This window comes from Bos javanicus, chromosome 10, assembly GCF_032452875.1.
Source record: "Bos javanicus breed banteng chromosome 10, ARS-OSU_banteng_1.0, whole genome shotgun sequence".
Lineage (NCBI taxonomy): Eukaryota > Metazoa > Chordata > Mammalia > Artiodactyla > Bovidae > Bos > Bos javanicus.
In genome coordinates this window covers 55,228,523-55,253,823 of record NC_083877.1, presented here as the reverse complement: position 1 = coordinate 55,253,823, position 25,301 = coordinate 55,228,523, and the positions used below count along the sequence as shown (strand labels likewise).

The following is a 25,301-nucleotide window of genomic DNA, read 5'->3' as shown; positions in this document are numbered from 1 at the left end:
GGTGGGCTGCCGTCTATGGGGTCACACAGAGTTGGACACAACTAAAGTGAATTAGCAGCAGCAGAAGAGCATTCTCTCTTATTCTCTGGTAATCCTTCCTCCATATGTCTGATCCCACACACAGAGCTGTCTTCTGGTGGGTGTTTACCATATGGGTCTGTTGTAGGAGCCTGTTTGTACATTTTTGGATCATGAGTATCATACCTTCTGCTCAGTCAAGCCTCCACCTCAATTCACTGTTTTAAGAATCAGTTCTAAGAAAGTAGCTATTTCAAAGGTGCTTAATAATACACTCAGCTGAATCACTGATGACCTAGTGGTAAATCAACCAGGTCAAATGTTTTCCGGCATGATTTACCTTTCCTATATATTGCTTCAAGTACCTACTGCTACTTCTTGTTGCTGTTCAGTTGCTAAGTCATATTTGACTCTTTGCAACCTCATGGCCTACAACACACCAGGCTTCTCTGTCCTCCACTATCTCCCAGAGTTTGCCCAGGTTCATGTCCATTGAATCAGTGATGCAATCTAACCATCTTATCCTCTGCCACCCCTTTCTCTATTTCCTTCAATCTTTCCCATCATCAGGGTCTTTTCCAATGAGTCGGCTTTTTGCATCAGGTGGCCAAAGTATTGAAGCTTCAGCATCAGTCCTTCCAATGAATATTCAGGGTTGATTTCCTTTAGGATCGACTGCTTGGATCTCCTTAAAGTCCAAGGGACTCTCAAGAGTCTTCTCCAGCACCACAATCTGAAAGCATTAATTCTTTGGTGTTCAGGCTACTTTTTCATCATGCACAATTACTGGAAAACCATAGCTTTGACCATGTGGACTTTTGTTGGCAAAGAAATGTCTCTGCTTTTTTATATGCTATCTAGGTCTGTCATAGCTTTTCTCCCAAGGAGAAAGTGCATTTTAATTTCATGGCTGCAGTCACTGTCCACAGTGATTTTGGAGCTAAGAAAAAATCTATCACTGTTTCCACTTTTTCCCCATCTGTTTGCCATGAAGTGATGGGACCAGATGCCATGATATTCATTTCTTGAATGTTGGTTTTTAAGCCAGCTTTTGCACTCTTCTCTTTCACCCTTATCAAGAGGCTCTGCCGGGAGCTGGCATATTGCATATTGCATATTGAGTGCAGCACTTTCCACAGCATCATCTTTCAGGATCTAGAATAGCTCAACTGGAATTCTATCACTGCCGGGAGCCAGCGTAAGGAACTCCGCCCATGACAAAGGTCATGAGGAAGGAGGCTCGGCATACGCAAAGGCGGGATCTAGCCTCAGGAGTCCCCCATCTACCCCCAAAACCAGAGTCTGCCTACTTTCTGCTTTGTGCTTTCACCTACACCTCTGACTTTACGGGGGGCTGTCCCCCACTACCTCTCTCTGAAAAAAGAGTTAGCTTACAGATCCAGTTAATAATTCCTGGGTGTGACAGTGTTTCAACCTACAATCTCTTTTGGAAATCCTCTAGCCTGCCTGAATAGGTTTTTCCAGCCACACGTGATTGTTCAGAGCCTCCCAACTGTGAGAGGCATGAGATGTTCTAAACTGTCTAAATACAGATTCCTTTGAGCAGTTAAAAGATTGATTAGAAATTGTATTGGTGAAGGGATTTTCACTTGTTGGGCCAATGTTTGCTGCTAAGTTTCCATATCCCTTACCTGCTGTGTCCCTGGCAGTGTATTGATTAATATAATTGGTGTAAGTAGTAGCTTTAATGTTTGTAACCTGGGACCCTTGAGTTAATTCTTTTTCTTGTTATAGCCCACCACACCTTTGCTCTGTAGGAATGCAACTTTATCTAATGCTTTTTGGAGGCTGGCGCCTGACTTTAGAATAATCACCTTTAGAGAAAAAGGCCTCCGGGCCAGAAGATGATGCAAATCACCTAAACTTTTGCATATGATAAGTTTGCAGGAAGAAAGCCTGGCTTGCAGCATGACTCTACCCCTTCCCCCATTATCCTCTATGCATAACTTAAGGTATAAAAACTACTTTGGAAAATAAAGTGCGGGCCTTGTTCACTGAAACTTGGTCTCACCATGTCATTCTTTCTCCTACCTTCTGGCTGAATTATTCAGCCTCTTTCTTCACTGAATTTTCCTACTGAGCTATCCTTATTCTATTACTCTTTATATCCTTAATTAAAGTTTAATTAAGCAGTTATTTCCTGATCCTCGCCAACGCCGTCCCCGCTTCGAATTCCATGGATCCACCGGGGCTGGACCCTGGCAAGGCTCTTTAGTTCCTCTTTACTTTCTGCCATTAGAGTGGTATCATCTACATATCTGAGGTTGTTGATATTTCTCTTGACAATCCTGATTCCAGCTTGTGACTCTTTCAGCCCAGAATTTTGCATGATGTAGTCTGCATCTAAGTTAAATAAACAGGATGACAATATACAGTCTTGACATACTCCTTTACCAATTTTGAACCAGTCCATTGTTCCATTTCTGCTTCTAACTGTTGCTTCTTGACCTGTATACAGTACAGGTTATTACCTTATTATTATTACCTGGTAACTCCTTCTCACCATTCCCAAGATGTGATTAATTTACCCTCAGTATCCTAACTGGCTTTTTTCTTGCCTGCTAGTGTGTGTATTATAATTACACTTATTGTTGAAGTTGAGAGTAACAGACAACACAGAGGACTACTGAATATGCTCAGAGTCTCCACTATTTAAATCTCTACTATTTTCTGCTGTTTAGTTTAGAAACCACCAAAGTTGGTATAGGAGGATATAAAGAATGAAAACAATAGTACTACAGATTACACCTCACAGACTTAGTTAAATCTTTTTTTAATCTTTCTTGTGTGCCTGCCTGTGTTGGGTTAAAGTGTATTTAATAAGTAACTTAATGTTTAATTGCATTTATTTGCTGCTCTTGTTGTTTAGTCACTCAGTCATGTCCAACTCTTTGCCACCCCGTGGACTGCAGCGCCCAGGCTTGCTTGTTTTTCACTATCTCCGGGAGTTTGCTCAAAACTCATTACCAGTGAATCAGTGATGCCAACCAATCATCTCATCCTCTGTCACCCCCTTCTCCTCCTGCTTTCAGTCTTTCCCAGCATCAGTATCTTTCCCAATGAGTCAGTTCTTTGCATCAGGTGGCCAGAGTATTGGAGTTTCAGCTTCAGCATCATTCCAGTGAATATTCAGGACTGATTTCCTTTAGGATGATATGGTTGGATCTCCTTGCAGTCCAAGGGACTCTCAAGAGTCTTCTCCAAAACCACAGCTCAAAAGCATCAATTTTTTAGCACTCAGCCTTTTTTTATGGTCTAATTCTTATATCCATAAATGATTACTAGAAAAACCATAGCTTTGACTCTACAGACCTTTGTTGGCAAAGTGATGTCTCTGCTTTTTAATGCACTGTCCAGGTTTTTCAGTCACCATCCACAGATATTTTGGAGCCCAAGAAAATAGCCTGTCACTGTTTCCATTTTTACCCATCTATTTGCCATGAAGTGATAGGACTGGATGCCATGATCTTCAGTTGTTGAATGTTGAGTTTTAAGCCAGATTTTTCACTCTCCTCTTTCACCTTCATCAAGAGGCTCTTTAGTTCCTCTTCGCTTTCTGCCACTAGAGTGGTTTCATCTGCGTATCTGAAGTGATTGATATTTCTCCCAGCAAACTTGATTCCAGATGTGCTTCACCCAGACCAGCATTTTGCATGATATACTCTGCATCTTTTTTAAATAAGCAGGGTGACAATATACAGCCTTAATATACTCCTTTCCCAGTTTTGAAACAGTCCATTGTTCATGTCTGGTTCTAATTGTTGCTTCTTGACTTGTATACCGGTTTCTCAGGAGGCAGGTAAGGTAGTGTGGTATTCTCATCTCCTTATGAATTTTCCAGTTGGTTGTGATCCACACAGTCAAAGGTTTTAGCACTGTCAATGAAGCAGATGTTTTTCTGGAATTCCCTTCCTTTTTCTGTGATCCAACAGATATTGCCAATCTGATCTCTTGTTCCTTTGCCTTTTCTAAATCCAGCTTATACATCTAGAAGTTCTTGGTTCATGTACTGTTGAAGCCTAGGTTGAATGATTTTGAGCATAACCTTGCTAGTATGTAAAATGACTGCAATTGTACAGTAGTTGAACGCTCTTTGGCATTGTCTTTCTTTGGGATTGGAATGAAAACTGACCTTTTCCAGTCCTGTAGCCATTGCTGAGTTTCCAAATCTGTTGGCATATTGAGTGCAACACTTTAACAGCATCATCTTTTAGGATTTGAAATAGCTCAGTTGGAATACCATCACCTCTACTAGCTTTGTTTGTAGTAATGCTTCCTAGGCCCACTTGACTTCATTCTCCAGGATGTCTGGCTCTAGATGAATGATCATATCATTATGTGATATGATCTTTTTTGTATAGTTCTTTATAGACCTTTTATAGTTCTATAGTTCTATAGTTGTATAGTTCTATATAGACCTTTTTTGTATAGTTCTTCTGTGTATTCTTGCCACCTCTTATTTGCTTTTAACTATCAGTATAATATTAGTTACTTATATAGATTATGCAAGGAGAAATATTTCTTGTAACTCATATTAACATTATTGCTTCTATTGGTTAATAGATTAGTCCAGTGTAACACCTTGGGGTTGATTTTGCTTTTGTTGATATTAAGATAATGTAATTGTTGAGCTTGAATGCTTTTATTAAAAAAATTTATTATAGTTGCTTTACAATGTTGTATTAATTTATGCCAAACAGCAAAGTGAATCAGCTGTAAGTATACATATATCCCTTCCTTTTTGTATTTCCTTCCCATTGAGGTTACCACAGAGCATGGAGTAGAGTCCCCTATACTATACAGTAGGTTCTCATTAGTTATCTATTTTATACATGGTAGTGTGTGTATGTCAGTTTCGATCTCCCAATTCAGCCCAGCCCCTCCAAGCCACCTTTGGTTTTCTGTATGTTTGTTGTCTAGGTCTGTGTCTCTATTTCTGCTTTGCAAATAGGTTCATCAGTACCCTTTTTCTAGATCCCACATATATGCATTACTATAAAATTTTCCTTTTCTCCTTCTGACTTCGCTCTGTATGGCAGTCTCTAGCTCCATCCATGTCTCTACAAATGACACAATTCCATTCCTTTTTATGGCTGTTACATATATATATATATATATATATATATGCCACATCTTCTTCATCCATTCTTCTGTTGATGGAAACTTAGCTTTTCTTTCATGTCCTGGCTATTGTAGTGCTGCAGTGAACATTGGGGTGCATATGTCTTTTGAAATTCTGATTTTCTCTGGGTATATGCCCAGGAGTGGGATTGCTGGGTCATATAGTGTTCTATTTTCAGTTTTTTGAGGAACCTCCATACTGTTCTCCATAATGGTTGTATCAGTTTACATTCCCACCAATAGTTTAGAAGGGTTCCCTTTTCTCCACACCCTCTCCAGCATTTATTGTTTGTAAATTTTTTTGATGGCCATTCTGACCAGTGTGAGATGATAGTTTCAATTTGCACTTGTCTGATAATTAGTGAAGAGTTGACTCATTGGAAAAGACTGTGATGCTGGGAGGGATTGGGGGCAGGAGGAGAAGAAGACAACAGAGGATGAGATGTCTGGATGGCATCACTGACTCGATGGATGTGAGTCTGAGTGAACTCCGGGAGTTGGTGATGGACAGGGAGGCCTGGTGTGCTGCAATTCATGGGGTCGCAAAGAGTCGGACATGACTGAGCGACTGGACTGAACTGATAATTAGTGCTGCTGAGCATCTTTTCATATGCCTGTGGTCCATCTGTATGCTTTCTTTGGAGAAATGTCTCTTGAGGTCTTTTACCCATTTTTTGATGGTGTTCCTTGTATTTATATTGAGCTACAAGAGTTGTTTGTATATTTTGTAGATTTTGTAGATTAATCCCTTGTCAGTTGCTTCATATATTTTCTCCCATTCTGAGGGTGTCTTTTTGTCTTGCTTATGGTTTTCTTTGCTGTGCAAAAGGTTTTAAGTTTACTTAGGAGCCATTTGTTTATTTTTGTTTTTATTTTCATTACTCTAGGAAGTGGGTCACAAAGATTTTGCTGTGATTTATATCAAAGAGTATTCTGCCTACGTTTTCCTAAATTAAATACATTTAGGTATTTAATGAACTTGAGGTTATTTTTGTGTATGGTGTTAGGGAGTGTTCTAATTTCATTCTTTTAGCTTTAGCTCTCCAGTTTTCCCAGTACCACTTATTGAAGAGACTGACTTTTCTCCATTTTATATTCTTGCTTCCTTTGTCATAGATTAGGTGACCATAGGTGGGAGGGTTTATCTCTGGGCTTTCTGTCCTGTTCCATTGATCTGTATTTCTGTGTGTGTGTGTAGTACTGTCTTGATTACTGTAGCTTTGTAGTATAGTCTGAAGTCAGGGAGCCTGATTCCTCCAACTCCATTTTTCTTTCTCACGATTGCTTTGGCTATTTGGGGTCTTTTGTGTTTCCATACAAATTGTAAAATTTTTTGTTCTAATTCTGTGAAAAATGCTATTGGTAACTTGATAGAGATTGCTTTGAATCTGTAGATTGCTTTGGATAATATAGTTGTTTTCACAATATTGATTCTTCTGATCCAAGAATATGGTATATCTCTCCATCTGTCTGTGTGGTCTTTCTTTCATCAGTATCTTATAGTTTTCTGAGTACAGATCTTTTGCCTCCTTAGGTAGGTTTATTCCTAGGTATTTTGTTGTTGTTGTTGTTGTTTTAATGGTAAATTGGATTGTTTCCTTATTTTCTCTCCCTGATCTTTTTTGCTAGTGTATAGGAATGTGAGATTTCTGTGTTTTAATTTTGCATCATACAACTTCATCAAATTCATTGATTAGTACCAGTAGATTTCTGGAGGCCTCTTTAGGATTCATTATGTATAGTATTATGTCATGTGCAAACAGTGACAGTTTTACTTCTCTTTCAATTTGGATTCTTTTTCTTCTCTGATTGCCATGGCTAGGACTTCCAAAATTATGTTGAATAATAGTGGCAAGAATGGACATCCTTGTCTTATTCCTGATCTTAGAGGAAATGCTTTCAGTTTTTCACCATTGGGCATATTGTTATTAATAGCTCTGGGTTTGTCAAATATGGCCTTTATTAATTAAGGTAAGTTCCCTCTATGCCTACTTTCTGAGAAGCTTTTTAATTGTAAATGGGTGTTGAATTTTGTCAAAAGCTTTTCCTGCACCTATTGAGATGATCATAGAGTTTTTATTCCTCTGTTGGTTAGTGTAGTGTATTACACTGATCGGTTTGTGTATGTTGCAGAATCCTTGCATCCCTGGGATAAATCCCACTTGATCATGGTGTATGTTACGTTTATATGTTGTTGGATTCTGTTTGCTAGTACTTTGTTGGGGATTTTTGCTTCTGTGTTCATCAGTGATACTGGTCTGTAATGTTTGTGGATGTGGATGTGTGATATCTTTGTCTGGTTTTGGTATCAGGGTGATGGCCTTATAGAATGAGCCTGGGAGTGTTCCTCAAAAGTTTTGTTGTTGTTTTTTTTTTTTTTGGAAGAGTTTGAGAAGGATGGTTGTTAGCTCTTCTCTAAATGTTTGATAAAGTTTACCTATGAAGCTATCTGTTCCTGAACTTACGTTTGCTGGAAGATTTTTAATCAGTTTCAATTTCAGTAATGGTGATTGGTCTGTTCACATTTTCTATTTCTTCCTGGTTCAGCCTTGGAAGGTTGTGCCTTTCTAAAAATCTGTCCATTTCTTCATTTTATTGGCATACAATTGCTTGTAATAGTCTTACTATCCTCTGTATTTCTATAGTATCAATTTGTAATTTCTCCTTTTTCATTTCTATTGGGTTGGCCAAAATATTTGTTTGGGTTTTTTCTGTAAGATGTAATGGAAAAACTGGAACAAACTTCTTGGCCAGCCCAATAATTTTATCTATTTGAGGCCTCTTCCTTTTTTTTTTGATGAGTCTGGCTAAAGCTTTATCAGTTTTGTTTATCAAAGAACCAGCTTTTAGTTTTATTGATCTTTGCTTTTGTTTTCATTTCTATTTTACTTCTGTTCTAAATTTTATTAATTTTTTCCTTCTGCTAACTTAGCATTTTGCTGCTTGTTCTTTTTCTAGTTGCTTTAGATGTAAGGTTAAGTTGTTTGAGATTTTTCTCATTTCTTAAGGTAGGATTATATTGCTATAAACTTCCCTCTTAGAAAAGCATTTGCTGCATCCCATAGATTTTGAGTCACCATGTTCTCATTATCATTTGTTTCTATGTATCTTTTGATTTCCTCAGTGATCTCTTGGTTATTTAGTAGCATATTAGTTAGCCTCCACCTGTTTGTACTTTTTAGAGTTTTTTTTTTTTCTTGTAATTGATGTCTAATCTCATAGTGTTGTGGTTGGAAAAGATGCTTGTTATGACTTCAAATTTCTTACATTTATCAAGACTTGATTTGTGACTCAAGATGTGATGTATCCTGGAGAATGTTCCATGTACACTTGAGAATAAAGTGTATTCTGCTGCTTTCAGGTGGAGTGTCCTATATATTTCAGTTGAGTCTGTCTGACCTAGTGTGTCATTTAAGGCTTGTGTTTACTTATTAATTTTCTGTCTGGATGATCTGTCCATTGGTAAAGTGGGGTGTTAAATTTCCCCACTGTTAGTGGTTTGCTGTTGAGTCCCCCTTTTATGGCTGTTAGCATTTCCTTTAATGTATTGAGGTGCTCCTGTGTTAGGTACATAAATATTTATCATTGTTATATCTTCTTCTTGGATTGATCCCTTGACCACTATGTAGTGTCCTTCCTTGTCCCTTATAACAGTCTTTATTTAAGATCTATTTTGTCTGATATAAGTATTACTACTCTGCTTTCTTTTTATTTCCATTTGTATGAAATATCTTTTTCCAACCCCTCACTTTCAGTCTTTTATGTGTCTCTAGGTCTGAAGTGGATCTCTTATAGACAGCATTTATATATAGGTCTTATTTTTTTAACCCATCCAGCCAGTCTTTTGATTAGAACATTTAATCGATTTATATCAGGTAATTATTCATATGCATGCTTAGTCATGTCCAACTCTTTGCAACCGCATGGACTACAGCCTGCCAGGCTCCTCTGTCCATGGGGATTCTCCAGGCAAGTAGAATGGAGCGGGTTGCCATGCCCTCTTCCCAGGGGATCTTCCCAACCCGTGTATTGAACTCAGGTCTCCTGTATTGCAGACAGATTCTTTACTGTCTGAGCCACCAAGGACGCCCTATATATATGTTCCTATTACCATTTTCTTAATTGTTTTGGGTCTGTTTTTGTAGGTCTTTTTCTTCTCTAATGTTTCCCACCTAAAGAAGTTCCTTCAACATTTGTTGTAAGGCTGTTTTGGTGGTATTGTGTTCTTTTAAGCTCTTGCTTCTCTTTAAAGCTTCTAATTTCTCCATCAAATCTGAATGAGATACTTGCTGGGTAGAGTAATCTAGGTTGTAGGTTTTTCCCTTTCATCTTCTTCAAATATATTCTGCCACTCCCTAAGGCCTGCAGAGTTTCTGCTGAAAAATCAGTTGATAACCTTATGGGGGTTCGCGTGTATGTTATTTTTTGCTTTTTATTTGCTGCTTTTAATATTTTTTCTTTGAATATAATTTTTGTTAGTTTGATTAGTATGTGTCTTGGCATATTTCTCCTTGAGTTTGAGACTCTCTATGCTTCCTGTACTTAGTGGCTGCTTTTTAAGCTAACTAAGGTGTTTGTTTACTCTTTTGATAAGGTTTCTAAAAAGCTATACCTTTTTAGATTAACATTTAAAAATACATTAAAAGTTATAACTTTTTGGTAATTTTTAAAGTTGAACTAACATTCTTTTCTTGGACAACCAGCTATCACCAGCCTTGTTAGGCTTGTCACCTCTACTTATATGTTTTTTATTTTGCTACAAAGATGAATTTGTCCTACAAACTGTTCATAAGGAGCTTTTCTGGTTTCAGGGTATATAACTTAAGTTCTCTTCATTAAATGTTTAGTTAAATCATTATATAAAAGGTAAAAGGGGTAAACGTTGCTTTTTATTACTTTTAATGCTTCTTTCCTCATTCCTTTACAGTACTTTCTCTATAGAGCTAAAGGTTGTTTTAATTTTCTATATCCTATACTTTAAATGTTAAGTAAATTATTAATTTGCTTGTAGTAAAATTTAAGGATGATTTTGTCTAGTTTTACTTCAAAGCATTCATAGATTATGAAATATCCTAGGTGTAAACTAAGTGCTTTTATTTAAGCTATGCCTTGATTTATCCAAGCCCACTTTCCAGTGTGCTTACCTTTACCACTTGTCTCCTCTCATACAGTTAGTGTTTGTTAATACTGGACTGAGCCTAGAAGTTGGCTTGCCAATATAGGGTTGCCAGATACCATATAGCATATGTCAAATCAAATTTGAACTCCATATAAAAATAGGCAATCTTTGGTATAAATATGCCCCAAATATTACATGGGACATACTTACACTAAAAAAAAAAAAAAAATTCACTATCTGAAATTAAAACTACCCAGGCTTTCTGTGTTTTAATATGCTAAGCCAGGCTAGAGATAGAGGCCAGACAATGGAAGAGGAGCAGCCAATGAGGTTGGAGGAAAGCCAAGAAGGTGTTGAGTCCCGAAGGACTCAACAAAGGAGGAGTAACCAACTGTTAAAAATCAATAAGAAAATGTCATTTAAAACAATGCTTTGAGAAATTCACCTGTTACTGGGAGAGATGGGGACCAAAATGATCCCCTACTCAAATTAATTCACCCCAAAAAGCATCTTTCTTATCTTCTTTACATATAAGGGTTCCAAGTAAGTTTTCATTGCAACAAAAAACTTTGCAGCTGAACAATAAGTTTGAAAACTAATGAGCAAAGGAAATCATGCCATTGGAAACAAATCAAACTCCCTGGGGTGAATTTAACAGACACAGGCAAAGGAAACCATAATTATTTGCTTTATTCCATAATTTATATTCTTTATTTTCAGTTTCCAGCTTATCATTGAAGGGTGCATAAAACAAATGAGTTTCGAACTAAATCAAATGAGAGCAAATGGAAATACTACATCTAATAAGAACAGTGCAGCAATGGATGCAGAGATTGTATTAAGACCTCTCATGGACTTCTTGGACAAAACGTAAGTATTCTACTCAATTTTCTCTTCATCCACTGCCCTAAGTTCAGCAGATATGCACTTGAGGGGGGAAAAATACTTTTCCTCTATGTAGGACAGTTTTAAAGGGCTTCTGCAGAAATAGATCAATTCATTAAAAAAAATCAAAACACTTAATTCATTACTAGATGGGAAATAGAAGGAATGACTATGTACAGAAAAGGAAAAATGGAAAGGAAATAAGTATTGGTAACTAAGGAGGCTGCTATTCTGAAGCACCTCAGAGATTAGGATTTTCATGCTTCTCAGATAACATTTGGACATGGAGATAGAAGTGAGTCCAGAATATCCAAGTTCATGTTGGAAACGTGCTGAAGAAGATAATAGCACAAATATGACTAGAATCAATTCAGCCCAGAGACAAGTAGATTGCTGCCTTGTCCCACCTTCAGCAACTATTTACTTAGTGTCCATTTACATCAAACTCTATAATCTAGACGCTGGACAGCGATGATGGGGAGTCAAAGTATTTGACTCCACGGAGATTTCAATTCAGTAGTGGTGGGAATGGGTGGGAAAGGAGGCCTTCATGACCAACTAAGATAGTGTTCTTAACTAAAAAGTTGGCTTGTTTCCCTATTTGGTCCCTTCCTCTTGGAAGTTCTAATTCTGTAAGTTTGGAGTAGGCACCTATATTTTAAAATGTGTCCAAAATTGGAAACCATTGATCCAAAACAACAAGGGGTATGATTTCTTCAATGGTGATACTTGAAACTAGAACTGAAAGTAGAAAAGGAGAACGTAATTTTGAAAGCCTACCAAGGGATCAGCATAATATCTACTACTTTACATGTATTACCTCATTTAATATTGTTGTGACAAATTAATTAATACCAATGGCACCAAGATAAATAAGAAGGATACATTACCCTTTGTTGAAGATAAGAACAGCAAAGAAAGAATTAGTAAGAACCTTCTCTATATATTAATAACTTCTTTAATTTCATTTCCCTTTGCTTATAACCTTACTGCATAAGTAAGGCTAATGTTCTTATCACTTTAATTTTAGTATTTGTTAGAAAAATTCTTATTTTCTGTTTGCTATGAAGAAATATATAGAAGAGAGGTGAATAGGTAATTAGGTAGCTTAGCGAGAAACAGGTAGGCAGGTGGTGTAGAAGAAAGGAGGGAGAGGAGAGGATGAAAGAGAAAAAGGCTTCTTCATATCTTTAGGTTCTTAATAGACACTTTTACTCTTACCACCTAATTTCCTAACAACCCCTTTAAATTTTTGTCATGACTCTTCTCTATGGATAAGACAGTTGATTCACAGAAACTACCATTTAGCTGTGACTGTGATGGTGAGTGGAGAGCAGGATAAAGCAATCCTGAGCCTCTTAAAACTCCTATGAGAATGCCTTCTGTTTAGAGATCTCCAGTTAGCAGTTTAGAGGTACATCATTTATCACGCAGAACTTTTTATTTTTGCATATGCTGTAACCAAGAGTTGGGAAACATACAGAAAGTTTTAAATTATCCTAGTACTGTTACCTACTAGGGCTTCTTAGGAGCTGTGGTGGTAAAGAATCTGCCTGTCAATACAGGAGACACAGGAGTTGCAGCTTTGATCCCTCAGTAGGGAAGATCCCCTGGAGAAGGAAATGGCAACCCACTCCAGTATTCTACTACTTAAGGGACTCTGACTCCATTTCAGCATCCATAAAACAGAGCTAATACATAAACTAGGTTGGCCCTTCTTTTCAATATATTTCAATTATTGTTTTAGTCAGTCTTAAAATAGTCTCTTCTATATCTAGTTATACTTTATCATTATATGTAACTTCCTCACATTCTTAGTAGAAAGAGACTATAAAAATAGAAAAACATCAGTGAACTTTAAAAATCTGTAAGATTTTAAAATTTGAGGAAGAGATAGGCATGGAGAGCTTGGAAATTTGGGGGCTAATACGGAATGTATAACCATAAATCTACTTATTAGGGGACCTTTTAAAAGGTCAGATATCAATTCTGTTCTCAAGGAACTAACAGTTTAGAAAGAAAAAAAGAAAAGTATAGCAGATAAATGCAATAAGGGATAATACAGTAGTCTCCTATTCGGATGATCAGCAGAAATATCATTTGTGTTAGGTCTTCTTTAAACACAGATAGGATTTGGGTACATGAAAATGGGAGATGGGAATTCCAGGGGGAGGGAGAAACAGCTGGATACCTTTTTATAAAAATATGGTCAACTATATGGCAAGATATCTCTCTTGTCAGCAAGTATATATAACATTTGAAAATTGTCTGGTTAATTGGTTTTGGGATCAGTCAAAATAGACAGTTCAGGTTCCAAAATGTATGTGTTCAGCTTACATTACCAAGTTGGTTAACTCTGACTAAATTAAGGAAGCAATCGCTAGATTTCCCCTCTATTTTTTGTTATTTAAAATGAATGATTAAGGCCAAAAGTTTTCAAGGTGGTTTTGAGATGATCCCCTTAAAAGCTGTGTTATATTATAAATATACAGGCTCTCTCTGTGTAGCCTCCCTAAATATTATACAACAATGTATTTCTTTATGCTTCATTTTCCCCACCAAGACCTCACTACTCTATAAAACAAGCTATAAAGACCATTTCCAGCTAATATAAATCCCATGCAGAGCTGCAAACATATCAACAATTTTATTCCTATTGGTTCAAGTCCAGTTTAAACAGAGTTAGATAGCATACCAAGTACATGAGCTGACCATAAAAACAAGATCAGTTTTTAAACTCAGACCTTTAGGAAATGGAAATGACACAGCTGTTGCAAAATTGTTAGATTTGTTGTGTCTCAAATCATCTGAAGAATTTCTCTGAGGATAAGTTCTGTTGTTTTTTCATGACATATCATCTGGTTTCTACCCCGTGTCCATATAGTGAATATCCATCTTCTAGCAAGCTAGAACTACCACCTTTGAACAATGGGTTCCAAACTTGTGGGGCTACAGAGTTCCACAGCTATGCCCCCAGGGCCCCCCAGCTCTCCCCTTCTTCCAGGGTAGGTCACTTTCATGTATTTTTATATACTAGGTTCTACACACAGCAGTGTTAGGAGAGATACTTCTATGTGAAAATGAGTTTGGGAAATTTCTTCCTTTGCTTCTCAAACATCAGTTCAGTTCAGTTCAGTTCACTCACTCAGTTGTGTCTGACTCTTTGCGCCCCCATGAATCGCAGCACACCAGGCCTCCCTGTCCATCACTGTCTCCCAGAGTTCACTCAAACTCATATCCATCGAGTTGGTGATGCCATCCAGCCATCTCATCCTCTGTCGTCTCCTTCTTCTCCTACCCCCAATCCCTCCCAGCATCAGGGTCTTTTCCAATGAGTCAACTCTTGGCATGAGGTGGCCAAAGGACTGGAGTTTCACCTTTAGCATCAGTCCTTCCAATGAACACCCAGGACTGATCTCCTTCAGAATGGACTGGTTGGATCTCCTTGCAGTCCAAGGGACTCTCAAGAGTCTTCTCCAACACCACAGTTCAAAAGCATCAATTCTTCAGTGCTCAGCTTTCTTCATAGTCCAACTCTCGCATCCATACATGACCACTGGAAAAACCATAGCCTTGACTAGACAGACTTTTGTTGGCAAAGTAATGTCTCTGCTTTTGAATATGCTATCTAGGTTGGTCATAACTTTCCTTCCAAGGAGTAAGCGTCTTTTAATTTCATGGCTGCAGTCACCATCTGCAGTGATTTTGGAGCCCAAAAAAATAAAGTCTGACACTGTTTCCCCATCTATTTCCCATGAAGTGATGGGACCAGATGCCATGATCTTAGTTTTCTGAATGTTGAACTTTAAGCCAACTTTTTCACTCTCCTCTTTCACTCTCAAACATCACATGCCTTTAAATATTAACTCCTTAAGTGTTAGTATTAATTATATATTTAAATATTTAAAAGTTAATTCTGTCTCTGTCAGATCCCAGTTTGTAATTTCTGCATCCAGCCATTCAGAGTACTTAGTAGCACTATAGAAAGTTCATTAGGCTACCCTGAAATATATGATCCAAATTTTGGCACTCTGTACAACAGGTTTGATAAACTTTTATTAAAAGAGTCTCAGAGTTCAGTGTCAAGTTATGGAAGTTATGGTACTTTCCATAAATCTTTGTGCAGCACTGTGCCTTCAGATACTGCTGGGCCTTCATGCACAAGTGCGTTTACCAAGGGTAGCATGGGCTATTGGACAACCTACTGAATCTCAGCCCTCACTCACTAGCTTCACTTCCTTAGATGAGTCCCTCCAACCTCTCTGAGCTGGTGTTTGATTTCTGAAATGGATATACTAATCCCAGAAATATCTGCAGAAGAGGTTTCTAAACTAAAGTGTTTTATAAATGCTCAATGAGGTTACCATCATTATCTCACCATGAGAAGAATTGGTAAATACTTTAAGCCTATCACAGTTGGTGAACTGGGAATCTAGAAAATCTGAACTCAGAGAACAAATTTGTGTTTGTTGGGAATGAGTAAAGTCTAAGGATACAAACTTCCAGTAAGGTAAGTCCTGGGGATGTAATAGATAGCATATATATATATAGTATAGTATTTATAGGAAACTATACTGTATCATGGAGAAGGCAATGGCAATCCACTCCAGTACTCTTGCCTGGCAAATCCCATGGACGGAGGAGCCTCGTGGGCTGCAGTCCGTGGGGTCGCTAGGAGTCAGACACGACTGAGCGACTTCACTTTTACTTTTCACTTTCATGCATTGGAGAAGGCAATGGCAACCCACTCCAGTGTTCTTGCCTGGAGAATCCCAGGCACAGGGGAGCCTGGTGGGCTGCCGTCTCTGGGGTCGCACAGAGTCTGACACAACTGAAGCGACTTAGCAGCAGCAGCAGCATACTGTATCATGTATTTGAAAATTGCTAAGGGTAGATATTAAAAGTTCTTACTATAGCCAAACAACATAACTCTGTGAGGTGATAGATGTTAGCTAAACTTACTGTAGTGATCATTTCACAATATGTACATTTATCAAATGATTGTCTTGTGCTCCTTAAACTTACACGATGTTATATATTAATATCTCAAGAAAACTGGAAAAAAAATAGCAGTAAATTTTGCTTTTGAGTGAATCATATGCAGGTTTTCCATGTCATTGTGCAGATCCAGTGCCAGTTAGTGATGAAAATGTGTTTCTTTGGTATTTGGCCTGTACCATGAACATGGGGCATGTAACCCTGAAATGCAGGAAAAAATCATGTACTTTGGGAGCCTTGATGTCAATTTGGGAAGCAATTTAAGCAAAGAAATACTCTGAATTCATTTTCTACAAAACAATGATTTATACAAAATATGATGAAACAGATTTTTTACATTATGTATTTTGTTTTCAGTAAATGAAATTTAGCATCTGAAAATTATAAAGGCCTATTCAGGTATCTGAATCTCAGCCCTGAAAAATGTGAATGTGTGATCAGTAAAATAAGGTGATACCTCAATGAGAGACTCCTAAGCAATTATGTATTTTATTTCAGATTAAGTCTCTCAGCAAAGATCTGTGAGAGAACAGTCCTGAAGCGAGTATTGAAAGAATTGTGGAAGCTAGTTCTTAACAAAATAGAAAAACAAATTGTTCTCCCTCCTCTGACAGATCAAACAGTAAGTATTCAAACTCATGTTTGATTATACTTCCAATAACCCATCTAATTGGTTTTTGTTTCAATGAATGGTTTTGATCCAGATGAAATAGTAATTAAATTCATTTTGGGGGAAAAGGGTTTGATATACAATGGCTTAGCAAGGATCATTCCAATGACATTTCCTTATATGAATCAGTTTTATTTTCCGTTATGGCTGGATGTTGAATATAGTTTCCCTGTCTTATACAACAGGACCTTGTTGTTTATCGATTCTATATATAGTAGTTTGTATCTGCTAGTCTCAAATTCTCAATCCAACTCTCCACCACCCCCACTACAAATCATTTTTAAATAGTGGAAATAGTAGTCAAACTTCACACTGGCTTGATATTTCAAACTTTCTCTCTTAAAAAAAAATGTATCAAAGCCTAACTTATGGGGCTATCTCATCTACACAAATCATTTTTTATTTAATTTCATTATGAAACTTCACCCCAGAGGAACAGATATATGCTAGAATATGCTTGCAGTGTTTCTTCCTGCAATTTTACAGTTTAAGACGATAAATCTAACCCTGCTATCTGGAATCTTTTTTTAACCTTTTGCTTTTATCAATCACCTTTGCACTTGGACATAAATATAGGTGATATCTTTTAGTGGATTTGATGGACATGATTGTATCAGACACAGTGAAATAAAAAGGAACTAGAAAGATCAATGACAGCAAAGTCAGACAGTGATCAACTGCATATACCAGCCAGCTCAGTTCACATATCCTGAGCCAAGCAAAGAAAGAAATAACCCTAACAAGCACTTGCTATGGTGACTGAGAAAGACAAGTTGATATAAATAATGAGTAATTATAAACGAATATATTGACACCATTAATCATGCACATTCAGTGAAATTTAGCCAGTGAAATTATATAAAAAATATTTTCTTGCAAATTGTTCCAAGGTGCAAAGATTCATGTTTGTTGATTTACCACCAGACAGTGAGTGTTAAATATAAATGACTTCGAGTTTTACTTCATGCCATGAGTATGTGGTATAATCATAGCCTACACATATGGGTAGCCAAATCACAGTTAGAAACATACACACTTACGTCTTATTCTCCTATAATACATAATGTATTTCTTTAACATCAGCTAGCTTTCACTTAATTGGCCAATAGGGGAGGCTGTCAGGGCAACCTGCAAGTTGGGTTGCTTTACTTACACACTTTATTTACATTCTAGGCTACTAATGAGTATTCTGGTAGTGCTTCCGATGTTTATTCTGATGTTTTTCCAGCTTTCCACAGGGCCTTGAGGTGCTAGGGAAAAACCTCTGGCTGAGGAAGGAGTTAAGAAGGCAGGGCTCTGACAGTTTGGATGGCATGTCAGGAGGACCAACTCCACCTTCAGCTCTGGATCTTGAAATTTTGTGTAATTTATTTTAAGGGGTAGGGAGTGGAGGGAAGGAGTTACCTCTGCTACAAATAAATAAATAAAAGGTAAGCTCACTGATGTAATCCACATTGTACACTAAACTGGCTGCCAGAGCAGTAACTCAGTGAAACTTCCAGAAGTGGGATGCTTGTGAGGACAGTTGTATTGCCAGATACAACCCTAGATATGTGCTAGGTATCCAGATCCAATTTGTAAAATAGACCAATTTAGGCCATATAAAATAAAAGTCACAAGTCACAAACATAATCAGTAAAATAGAGAACACTGTCTATTGACTACATTTCGACTTTGTTACTGAAGATCTTACAAGTTGCCTCTCTCCTTTTCTGTGTGTGTGTTCCTAGGGACCCCAGATGATTTTCATCGCAGCTAAAGATCTGGGACAACTCTCCAAACTGAAGGTAATAAGAATATGTCTGTGAAAGGCAGTGCACTGACTACAGTTCCGTGAGAAGCCAACCTCCTGTTAGTAGTGATATCCAATACAGAAGGACTAAGGATGTGTGTCTCAGGTCTCACAATCTGTTTTAAGAAGAAATTAGAGTAAAATGGAGGGACTGAATTGTGCTTTCTTCTTCTCCCCACACCGTATATCTTTTTGTATTTTCCAATTTGTAGGGCAGCGGGGAATTTTTGACTGTGTTGAAGCATTCAGGATTACTGTTTTGAAATAAGTTAGAAAGCATATTTTCATTTTTATAGTGAATTGGCTTTGTATGAAGAAAGGCAAAGAGTGCTCCACAGAAACCCAGTAAAGTCTAGAGAACTCTTCAGGCAAGAAACCTAATGCAGGAAAATAAACTTATCAAAGCAGACATTGAGCTTGTCAAGATAATCAACCCCATTATAACAAGGATTTGCTATATAAACAATCCTACCCGTTATTATTGCTTGAGAGTCACAGGACTTTGCAATTGCTTAGGGAACCTCAGATTTGTTTTCCCTCTAGAGTAGAAATTTGACTGGTTAAAATACATAGTTGTTCTGTAACGGACTTTTTGCACTTAGCACAACGTCCTGCAGTTTCATCAGTGTTGTGGCATATAACAAGAGTTCCTTCCTTTTAGAGGCTGAATAATATTGTATTTGTAAGTACATACCACTTTTTATTATACATTCATTTATCCATGGGCCACATATAGGCCAAACTTGTACCTGTAGTTGAAATATATGTTCTTGTTCTATTTCTACTTGAGAGAATATGGTGTAGCATGGGGGTAGGTTCCAGATACTGACCACCTTCTACCTCAGCTGCTTCCAAATATGTGACACTGGCCAAAGTACTGAACATGTCTAATTTTCAGATTTGCCATTTGTAAAGTCAAGACAGTGTTAACCCTTGGCTCATAGGATTGTTGTGATGATAACGTATTCAATATCTTTGCATGGTAACTGCAAAGAGTATGCCTCTTTCCACTCACAGAGGGCATTCTCTTGTCTCTTCCCCAGGCTGGAAGCTCAGGGTTACATATCACTGGGGCTGTTTTGTGTGTACACAACAGGGTAAAGATCATCCACGTGACTGCACCTTTGCTTACTGAGTTGAAATAGATGCCCATTAATGGCAGTACCTTGTTATATCACCTGCTTTGTCCCCTTCGTCAGAAGAAAAGTTAAAAGCCAATAATCCATTTAGAAGACAGAACCATCACATGAGATTTTTTCTCACAAGTATTCAGTGCTGTTGGTGGTTCAGAGGGAAAGTAGAAGGTAGATGCCATTGTCAAACTATTGTTTTGGATCTTGGATCTCTATCATTTTCTTGATCCCTTTTATTACCTCCCTGAGATTTCTATCCCCTCTTTTGAAAAATGGATTTATACAGCATTTAACTTTCTCATAGAAAACCTGGAAAAGTGAAACATCACAGTCCCTTATTACAAAAGAAATGGCCTTGGCAGTGTGTGTAGATCTGTGTGACATCAGGAAACAGATACTGCATCCCCTCCAGCTTCAGCTTCCTGAGTTGAATGCTTTATCAGCTATAACTGTTTCAGTTTCAAGTGATGGAAAGCCAGACTAACAAAAGCAAGGAAAGAATTTATAGCTCCATGAAATTTTACAGTTCTGGGCTAACTCTGGTTTCCATCACTGCTTGATTAGGAAGTCAAACAATGTTACAGAAGCCAGTTACTCTTTCGACTCTGTTCTTCCCTTGTTTGACTTACTGCCTTAACAATCCTCCTTTCCTGTTTGGAGGACAGTTCTCTGCTTATATCTAACATTTTTGAACTTGAAATTTTATAGAAAAGAACACCCACCTTGATGCAGGAAATTCTAGCAAAGTCCACAGGCGCATCATCAGTGCTAATGCAATATTATCACCATTCCCAAGCCAACCACCGTGGCCTGGGGGATGACATATACCATTGGGCTTAATTCACATACCCACACCTGAGCTGAGGAGTGCTGTCAATCCTGTTCAAATCTTATGAACACTAAGTGAGAGAGAGACTGGATCCTCGGTGGGCATATGTATGCTACCTGGGAAAAATCAGAGTCTGCAGAAACCACAGCACTTATATCCCTTTAGTGGCCTCAAAATTTCTTCAATTCAGTGAATTCTCTTGATTATAATAAACTAAAAGCATATTATGAATAAAATGTCCTAAAAGCATTAATTCATTAAGACTGAAATAATCCAAAGGACTAAAAATAGAATCCTGTTGTTCATAGGTGATAGAAAAACAACTTAGTTTTAAAACATATTTTTTCTATTATTGTTCCTCGAGTTTTTAAAGTTATTGGTCCATTTAGTTATTATTATTTGAATTACTGAGCAATAAGTCTTCTATATTGTTATGTAAAAGATTAAGATTGTAGCCAAAATATAGAACTACCATTTTTTAATTGAAGTATAGTTGATTTACTATGTTGTGCTAATTTCTGCTGTATAGTAAAATGATTCAGTTTTACATATATATACATTGTTTTTAAAATTCTTCACCATTAGTGTTTACCAGAAGATATTGAATAGATGTACTTGTGATATACAGTAGGACCTTATTGTTTATCCATTGTATATATAATGGTTTGAATGTGCTAACCCCAAACTCTCACTCCATCTTTCCTCTACCCACTTCCCCCTTGACAACCACAAGTCTGTTCTCGGTGCCTGTGAGTCTGTGTCTTTTGTAGATAGGTTCATTTATGCCATATTTTACATTCTACATATAAGTGACACGTTATGGTCTTTGTCTTTCAGATTATTTCACTTAGTAGATAATATCTAAGTTTATCCATGTTGCTGCATTATGTACATGTACTACATCTTTTTTAAAATTAAAAAAAATTATACTGGAATATAGTTGATTTACAATGTTGTGTTAGTTTCAGGTGTACGGCAAAGTGATTCAGTTATACATATATCCGTTATTTTTCAAATTCTTTTACCATTTAGATTATTGAGTAGAGTTACCTGTGCTAATGGTAGGTCCCTATCAGTTATCTTACTAATGTGTATATGAGAATCCCAGACTCAGTTTATCCATCCCTGTCATGTTTCCCCTTTGCTAACCATAAAAGTCTGTTTCTTCTGCCCATTTTTCAATTGGGTTGTTTGGGATTTTTTGTTGTTGAGTTGTATGAGCTGTTTGTATATTATCGAAATTAAACTCTTCCTAGTTGCATTACTTGCAAATATTTTCTCCCATTCTGTAGGCTTTTTGTCAAACCTTGTACATTTGATTAGGCCCCGTTTGTTGATTTTTGCTTTCATTTCTATTACCTCGGGAGAATGACCTAAGAAAACATTGGTCCAGTTTGTCAAAGAATATTGGCTGTGTTCTCTTCTAGGGAGAACTGCAAATTTTATAAAATGGTTTTCCCATATTTTACTAGAATGTTGCTTCCAATGTTTCATTTTCATTTCAAATCCTGGGTCTTTTCATTTTTTCATGTATTAGATTGAAAGCAGATTGGATCCACAGGTAAAGTGTCATTTGAAATAATAGTATTAATGAGTAAATTCAGCAATCCTGTACAGAAATATTAACAAATGACTACCTTACTTAAAAGAACACAGAATCAAGGAACATAGAACAACGAAGGAAACTAATTTCTTTTCTGCTTGTGACTATGATTTAGAATTAATTTGTTAAGCAGGATTTATTCAGATTTTTACATATTCTATACTACTTCATCCTCTGGAACTTTATAATGTAAGTATGCCCAACTTATTACTATTTTATGGGATCAGATTTATCTGGCATAACATTTTTATGGACAGGTGATACAATATCAAAACCAGTTAGTAAAAATACATCTGGGACAATGAATTTCCTGTAAGCAAGCAGTAACACATTGACAGCCTTTTTCAGAGACTACCTTATTTGAATAAGTTGTTAATCATTTCTTATAAGAATTGTATTTTTCTGTAGTACCAACATTTATTATTTATTAGCATCTATTAAAAAATGTGACCACACCGAAAAGCAGTCAAGATTGACAAAGCCAGAGAGATTTATTTACTTGCCTTCAAGCATTTCTGTCTATAATTTTGCAAAAATTTCCCATTATTCTTTGAGTCTCAATAGGTATTTAATATCTTTATTTTTAAAATATTAAATGGACTCGTATGTTGGTGGTGAAATTCCCACATCAGAGAAAGATTCAGTGAGATGCAGAAGTATAAACTGTGAATGTAGCATTATACCAAGTTTTGAACAATATTCAAGGGCTTGTGATTCCATTCAAGCATATGGAATCATTTAAGACATTCTGAAGAAGTACAACTCAGTTACCAAAAACATAGTGAGTGCCTAGCAGGTGATAATTGCCACGACAGGCACTAAAAATTGCAGAAGTGAGTAAAACATAGGGATTATCTTTAGAAAGTCATGGCACCTGCTAAATGACAGAGTAACATAAGGATTGGAATAGAAAGATGAACCACTGGGTGTGACTGTACAATTTGTACATTTCACAAAGTATCCCACAAAGGAAGTGAATGACGGCTGAATTGGGGTCCATGATCCACTTGCTGTGCCCCATAGAAAAAGAGGTACTTTTTATTGCTGAACAAAGACACTGATCCCTTGACCAAGCCATGCATTCTCAGAGCTATGTCCACCCATATTGACTTTCCTTCTGATTCACAGAGACACACTTATCTAAGTTAGAAATTAAGCTCTGGAGGACAAAAGTCTTTCTTTTATGAAACAATATATCTCAGTCACCTAGAACAGTACTGGCACGTAGTAAGCACTCAGGAAATATTTGTTGAATGCTGTTGACTAGAATAGTGGATGCCCTGGGCAGATGGTTAGGAATTTAAAAATTTTTCTCCAGACAAGTTTTCCTTATTGTTGTCCTCTACCATCATTTCCCTAAATAACTTTAGATGAAGACAGAGTTCATAGTGAACAATGAGGAAAATTTGTTATTATGGAAATCAGTTCTAAAATATTGATAACTGAATTTAAAATATTAAAAACCTCCAGAACTGAATTCAGTTAATTCTTTGGGAATTTTCCTGTTAATGACTGAGCATTAAGGGGATCCTAGAAAGTGAGTAAAGTGAAAGCATTATACTTAAAGTAGATTTTATCAGTAATAATTGAATGAGGCTAAAATTTACCTCTTAAGTCCTTTCCAAGGTTGACCTTCTTCAGTGTGACAGAACAGAAAGCAGAGATTAATGTGGAAAAACTTGGACACACATTTTCCAGGATTCTCTCTCCCCACCCCATAACATTACTTTGCAGGTGAAAAATAAAGCCATATATGAATCAAAGCACTGCTTTTTAAGTTAACATGTAGTATTTCTTCTTTGGGCAAAATGAATTTTTATTAAATATCTGACAAAATTGTCATTATCATCATCATCTAAATGTGTTCATATGAAAAAGTTATCTCAAATGGGAAATATCTGTATACAAGGATTATACACATTTTGTTTGAAAACAGTTTTTAAACAAATGAACTGGTAATTTTATAAGAAATTGTTCACCTGTTTTCCAGGAGCACATGATTCGAGAGGATGCCAAGGGTCTGACAGCAAGACAGTGTGGTATAATGGAGGTGGTCCTGGCTACCATCAAGGTAAGATTAGAGAGTCCCTGGATATGTACCCTCAGAGAAGTGTACCCCCGATGTGTGTCTGTAGAGCTGTACATCCATAGACATGGTAGACAGTTGTATACAGACATTCTGGGAGTGTGTTAGACTTAGCCCATACTATGTCATTATTATATCCATATTACTTTACCCTTAGAGTTGCTTTCTTTGTATACCTTTATAAAATGGGTAAGAAATCTATGTTGTAACAGATGTTTTCAAAGAAAGACAGATACCTCCAAAGTCCAGTTAAATATCAATAGATGCTTCAGGGGACTTAGAGTTAATGGAATTTCTGTTTGTGTTTTCAATGCTTGTTGAAATTATTTTGGAAAATCAATTTTCTCTTCTCTCTCAGTAAAGATAATAATTTAGTTTTCTGCTGAAAACCCAAAGGCATTGCATTGTGTGCATCAATGTTTCATAGCTAAAGTTTGGCCTAAAAGTTATTGTAGTGTGGGTTAAATATAGGTAGATCTCAAAACATAATGTCGGAATTGTTTTCATATGATCCCTTACAGATGTATATACATATGTGTATATACATATATTATGTATATACATAATAATATTTATTAATATAAATATTAATATTTATATGTGAAAGTTTATTAAAGAGTGAGATATTAATCCATCTTCTAAATTTGGACTGTGTCCAATGTCTGAATGCTTCACAGGAGGAAGCACCTTTTACCAAGGAAGTGTAGCAGAGACTTGTGAGCTACCAGAAGCCATTTTCCAAGCACAGAATAATCTCACTGGATAGAAACAGATATTACAACAGGAGTCATTAAAACAGAGTTCTATATGACACCCCACAGAGCTATTACCTCATGATTTTTGCAGTTTCAGCGTTTAATAAGAGAACATCTTTTGCTGCTTCAGTGGCAAAAACTGAAAAATAAAAGTTGTGAGGTGACAGAGATGGAGTTTCTAAAGACGTATCCAGAGTATGGGCTGGAAGTATATAAATATTGTGCAAAATCATTTTTAAAAATAGAAAACATGAAAGAAAGGAAAAATACA

The 25,301-nt window shown here is 36.8% G+C and overlaps 1 protein-coding gene across 1 annotated transcript in view; it reads left to right on the top strand.

Annotated features, from left to right (window-relative positions):
• UNC13C (unc-13 homolog C) overlaps positions 1 to 25,301 on the top strand; it is a 657,134-nt gene that overhangs the window by 567,099 nt on the left and 64,734 nt on the right. Inside the window, exons 25-28 of the mRNA XM_061431239.1 lie at positions 11,000 to 11,149; positions 16,661 to 16,784; positions 18,563 to 18,619; positions 24,180 to 24,260. Of these exons, the coding sequence (XP_061287223.1) occupies positions 11,000 to 11,149; positions 16,661 to 16,784; positions 18,563 to 18,619; positions 24,180 to 24,260 (412 nt within the window). The remainder of the gene's footprint in view (positions 1 to 10,999; positions 11,150 to 16,660; positions 16,785 to 18,562; positions 18,620 to 24,179; positions 24,261 to 25,301) is intronic.